Genomic DNA, 6,263 nt, shown 5'->3' with positions numbered 1-6,263 from the left:
CCAATCCTTTTGGTTATAAATTTGGGTGTGTTTGGTTTGTAAAAAATTTTGTTTCATCTGGGCTAAAAATGTATCAATTATTTCATCTAGTACCACTGTTCATAGCCTTGTGCTTGGAACATGTTGGGGTCCTGTGTGTTATGGTTTGAATCCAAACTCAGTGTTTCCTATATAAAATGCCATGCTGTTCCTGTTTTTTCAGTTTCCTATATACCGATGACGCCATACTTGATTCAAAGAACGCAATCGGACTTTTGTATTTATCTAACAAATATAACGTAACGCCCCTGGAACAGAAGTGTCTGGCGTATTTGGAGTCATCGATATCGTCACATAATGTCTGCGTCGTGATGGAACAGGCCCATGTCTATGACGAACACGACTTGAAGGTCAAGGCTATGAAATATATCTGTGAAAATGGCAACACAGTTCTAAAATCGCCTGGCTTCTCTGATCTGTGTCACTCGTGTGTTTTCGAGGTCACGGAAACAGACGAACTGGTCGCATCTGAGGAGAAAGTGTTTGAAGCTTTGAACGCTTGGAGTGAGGAAGAATGCAGACGACAAGGAAGGGAGATAACCCCAGTTAACAAGAGGAGTGCACTCGGGAAGGCGTTGATGAACGTGAGGTATTCTATTCTTGGTCAGAAGTATTTTGTGGAGAGAGTCTCACCAAATAAACTGCTGACAGAAAGCGAAGAAAATGAAATCTTCAAAAACTTCGTTTCTCCCGATAAATCTGTTTTACCTTTCAAAAAGGAGCCCAGATGCTGGACTGGAAAGCTTGTTACTGCTGAACACATTAAATACGTCGGTCAGAAGTCACATGCTTTCTTTTCTGCTGAGTACAGAACTGTGTTTTGTGTTAATCAAACCTGTGCTCTACAAGGCTTTAACATCACGGGTGTATCATTTAGATTCAGAGCCGCTGTGCGCGATGAAGATACTGGTGCCGTTGTAGGTGAGACAAGTGATAAAAAGAGAACAGAACATCTTGTTGAGTTCCCAGATCAAATCAGGATTGTCAAAGACGGGAAATACAGTCTAGTTGTTAACTGTTATATAAGACATTTTTATCAGAATGGTGAATTAAGCGACATAGCAGAAGATGGAAACTTTGCCTGCCGCTTCTTAAATAGCACTCCAGGCGGTTATCATGTGGTACGGAGCTTAGTCTTTCGAGTTTAGTGCAGTTGTTGTACCCTACTTACAACTTTATCGTTGTGACATCGATACACATAGCGATGACCAATTCTCACACGTCACATAAGCTTGACGGTGAGAATAACAAATATAAAACAAACACTTAAACAAAGAAGAAAAACAACCTAGCAAACACAAATGTACCTTTTACACGTGTTGCAAAATCACAAAACAAAATGCATGGAAAATATATTTGTGCGAGTTGTCTTTAGTAAGTGGACAGAAAAAAACGTTATGTGGGACCATACGAATTGGAATATTTTTTAACATTTCTAAAATACGTAATCCACTAGTATTCTGTTCACTAAAGTTTGTCTTCCTGGTGTTCACACAGTGCCGTCAGGACGTCTACAGACAGGCGATGCTCATCCCGGAAATGGATAGCCACACCATACACCGGATGGTCAAGGCAGTCGCGACGCTGTGTACCTGTATGTGATACGGACCCTGCTTTACAAGAAACATCTGCTCCCCAACCTGGACAAGGCTGTCCCTCTCAGTCCTTGGTAGTCACCAACCTTCCAAGGGTTTAGTCGGACTTTAAAATGTGTGGCCCCCATTCAAAATTTTATGTTTATTGTTTTGTAAACAGTCCGACGCAGTTTATTTTGGAAGCCCGTCTAAATTGCTCAAATCACCTTAAAACCTTTTCGGTCGAGCAGTCTAATTTTTTTGTTTCGACATAAATTTGTGTAGCTCAATTTGGTTTCGGTCTTTGACCTAACTACTAAATTCGTATTCCAAATTCCTCCCACCTCAAACTTACCCCCCTCCCCTCCGGCCCGGACCATATAGATCAGACTTTAAACTTTTAGACCTTCGTTCAAAATTTGATGTCGAAATTACTTCTTTTTTTCTAAAAAATATTATTAAATAGTCCGATCCTCTCTTCTTTCTCTTATTTAATTTTGGACTGTCCTTCTAAAATACTCCAAATCATATAAATATTCGGCCGAGCAGTCAATTCTTTTTATTTTTGGCTTGTAACTTTTTTTCTTTTTTTTCTTTTTTTTTCTATTAACTTTTTTACTAATTGCTATTTTCAAAATTCTGCCCATTTTCAACTCTACCCCCTCCATCCCGAGTCAGGCTGGGCGTGTTCGAAACCCTAGTGGTATATGGGCACGATAAACTAGTTGTCATCATCATCCTGGTGTTCTTGGTGAATATGTACCTTTTTTTTGATATACAGTCATTTCTTTTCCAATGCACTAGACATATTGCTGCCTAAGGAATGTGGGGTGGGATAAAAAAAAAAAAAAAAATGATAGCACAAGCTCCCTGAATAAAATTTCAAAATGCATATCAGAAATTAAAAGAAAACAAGGAAACTTTACACAGACATCTCCAATATCACTAGATACCTTTTAAAATGCTGACTTGTTAAAATAGTTTTACTATATTTGATCATTTTGTCACGATGCGTCTTCATTTTAAAATGTGTGTACAGCTATTTTCAATTATGCCTGCAAATGCATTTATCATCTATTGTCCGAACCAAATTGTTAACTACGAAAAATTATTCTCCTACCTTTAATTGCCGTTAGATTTCCTCCAAAGTTTGTCCAGACACAAATCTTGAAAAAACCATTACAATGACACAGATTGCACATACCAGATGATAACCATGTCACCTATATCGACTTCGCTGAGAGCGCATAGGGAAAAAAGCATGTAATTTTGTATCAGCTGCCATTTTGACTTTTTATGGAATATTCTTCAAGAGGGGTGAAAGGATAGGACTTAATCTAACAACGTCATAACATGTTATGATATAAAAGCAAACGCGATGACGTCATTATTATTTATTTATTTATTATTATTTTAATAATACCACTAGAGATCATCGATTTCATATTAATTGTGTCGCATACTTGTGGAGGCTTTCACCCCTCTTGAAGAGTATTCCATAAAGAAGCAACATGGCAGACGGCAGAAAACTGCATGTATTTTTCCCTATGCAATCTCAGCAAAGACAATATCGGCGACATCGTTGCAGTCTCGTGTGTGGAATATGCATATTTGTAGTGGGATTTTTGCGATTTCTGTCTGGACAAACTTTGGAGGAAATCTAACGGCAATTAAAGGTAGGAGAGTACTTTTTTGTAGTTGTTAACAATTTGGTTCGGACAATAACTTACCCACGATATCCATGTCATAAACCCATGTGACAATGTAGAGTATTAGCCCGGTTAATAATTGTATGCAAATGTAGGTAATGTGTTGCTGTGGATGGGTCATTTCTTTACAAGCCTTCTTCTTCAGCGATCCCGGCCATGTCAGATGGGTAGGTGTTTACAAGCCAACAAGCCTAACGTTTTCAAAGATTTAGTTAAAATGCGTGACGTCAAACTAATTTGTGTTAATTGTGATGACGTCATATTACCGATGGCGGCGACTTTAGTACTGTGATTTACTAAAAATTGAATTCAAATGTTATTTTAGAAGTGTTAAAGGATAACTAGAATTCGCTACTCTTGTTTTTTTAATATGGAAAATATCAACCTCGTCTAAAGTCCGAACCAAATTGTTAACAACTTCGATAAATTACTTTCCTACCTTTAATTACTGTTACATTTCCCCAAACGTTTGTCCAGACACATGTTGTGAAAAAATCACAACAGTGACACAGATTCCACATATGAGACTGTAACGATATCACCAGTACATGCAGTTTTCTGCCGTCTGCCATTTTGCTTTTTTATGGAATACTCTTCAAGAAGGGTGAAAGCCTCCAAAGTATGCTACATAATTAATATAAAATCAATGTTCTCTAGTGGTATCTTTAAACAACACAAATTTAAATGTTTTTAATATAACGTCATCACGTTTGCTTTTATATCATAACATGTTATGACGTTGTTAGATTAAGTCCTATCCTTTCACCCCTCTTGGAGAATATTCCATAAAAAGTCAAATTGCCAGCCACCACAAAAGTACATGCTTTTTGCCCTATGCGATTTCAACGAAGTCGATATAGGTGACATAGTTATCATTTAGTATGTGGAATCTGTGTCATTGTAATAGGTTTTTCAAGATTTCTGTCTGGACACAATGGTGTTAAAATAAAGGTAGTAGAGCAGTTTATTGTAGTTGTTAACATTTTGGTTCGGACTTTCGTTGATCGGTATTTGTCGAGGCTCTGCCGATTAATATAGACTCGGTTGATATTGTCTTTATTAAAAAACCTACCGGCCTAGGTGGCGTCGTGATTAGGCCATTGGTCTACAGGCTGGTAGGTACTGGGTTCGACTCCCAGTCGAGGCATGGGATTTTTAATCCAGATACCGACTCCAAACCCTGAGAGAGTGCTCCGCAAGGCTCAATGGGTAGGTGTAAACCACTTGCACCGACCAGTGATCCATAACTGGTTCAACACAGGCCATGGTTTGTGCTATCCTGCCTGTGGGAAGCGCAACTAAAAGATCCCTTGCTGCTAATCGGAAAGTGTAGCCCATGTAGTGGCGACAGCGGGTTTCCTCTAAAAATCTGTGTGGCCCTTAACCATATGTCTGACGCCATATAACCGTAAATAAAATGTGTTGAGTGCGTCGTTAAATAAAACATTTATTTATTTTTTTATTCCCACCCCACCCCCCCCCCCCCCCCCCCCCCCCTCGTGACGAATTCTGTATATATTCTATGAAGAACTCCTGCTGTCACCTTGTCACTGTAAATAGCCATTGTACAATAATTCCTCATATGATGTCGTTTGACGGTCTGAGTGTACCGAAATAAAGCTTCAAAGTTTCATGTAGTAATTTTATTTGGGGATGGAATTGTTGTTATTGGTGATTAAATATGTAGAAAATGACTCCAGATTTAGCCTTTTTGTTTCGTTTGTGTGTGCGTGCGTGCGTGTGTGTGTGTGTGTGTGTGTGTGTGTGTGTGTGTCTGTGTGTGTCTGTGTGTGTGAGTTGCATATTTCTAATTATTTATCAAGTTTGAAGCATGAAAACTGTATATTGCTTGAGATATACAACATCCCAGCCAGTGCACTACGACTGGTATATATACCAAAGGCCGTTGTATGTGCTATCCTGCCTGTGGCATGGTGCATCTAAAAGATTCCTTGCTACTAATGGGAAAATATAGCGGGTTTCCTCTATAAGACTATATGTCAAAATTACCCAATGTTTGACATCCAATAGCTGATGATTAATAAATCAATGTGCTCTAGTGGGGTCGTAAAACAAAACAAACACACTTTATACCATGTGTCAAAGTTCGCTTGATGCGCGGTCCGTTTGGGATCGATTCCCGTCGGTGGGCCCATTCTCGTTCCAGCCAATGTACCATGTCTGGTATATCAAAGGCCGTGGTATGTGATATCCTGTCTGTGGGATGGTGCATATAAAAGATCCCTTGCTACTGATAGAAAAGTGTAAAACTCAATGATCCAGTTTCTACCCACTTCCCTTTTTGACAACGTAATAAAATTGTCCCATGATGGCATACCCACATAATTTTATTAATTTGTATTATTAATTTTATTTAGCATTTATTTATTTATATTATTTTTTTTTTTACTTATTTATTTTATTTATATATATTTTAATTACTTTAATTAGTTTTGATTTCATTTTATTCATTTCATTTTTTTCATAAATTATGTAATGTTGTTTTTTCTGTTGAGTCTTGTGGGTCTTTGCATTAATTGACTGTGCACTCTGATACACGGAGTGTATTCGGAAACTCCATTAATTCACATGCAATCTAATATACGAGTGTATTCGGAAACTCCTAAATCAAACTGACGCAAATTCAGCGAGAAACATTCGCTAACGTTCTCGAACTATTTGATTGTTCTCGAACTGGTAATTCGGTTTACACTAGTGTAGCGTAAAAATCAGTCCAGAGAACGTTAGCGCCAAGCGATTGACTAATTTACGCCAGATTTCCATGGAAAAAAATATCTCTGCTTTACATATCAAACAGGACCGTAGCTAGGATGTTTTGTTGGGGGGTGTGGCGGTGGGGGGGGGGCAACTTGAGTAGTTAATATTCTAAAACTCCTTAACCGGTTAGGAGAAGAGAAATTTCTTTAAGTTTCTACAATTT

At 38.2% G+C, this 6,263-nt stretch overlaps 1 protein-coding gene across 1 annotated transcript; it reads left to right on the top strand.

Moving 5' to 3' along the window:
- Nucleotides 1-202: 202 nt before the first annotated feature.
- Nucleotides 203-1,633, top strand: LOC121367152 (BTB/POZ domain-containing protein 6-like; the record flags this gene model as incomplete). The annotated part of the gene is made up of 2 exons (XM_041491293.1): nucleotides 203-1,160; nucleotides 1,537-1,633. Coding segments are annotated over 2 exons (1,055 nt in total), but the record flags the coding sequence as incomplete, so codon positions are not given.
- Between the last annotated feature and the right edge of the window lie 4,630 nt (nucleotides 1,634-6,263).

This window comes from Gigantopelta aegis, unplaced genomic scaffold (assembly GCF_016097555.1).
Source record: "Gigantopelta aegis isolate Gae_Host unplaced genomic scaffold, Gae_host_genome ctg9515_pilon_pilon, whole genome shotgun sequence".
NCBI lineage: Eukaryota > Metazoa > Mollusca > Gastropoda > Neomphalida > Peltospiridae > Gigantopelta > Gigantopelta aegis.
Note: the sequence above shows the minus strand (reverse complement) of the source record. Positions and strands in the feature narration are given on the sequence as shown.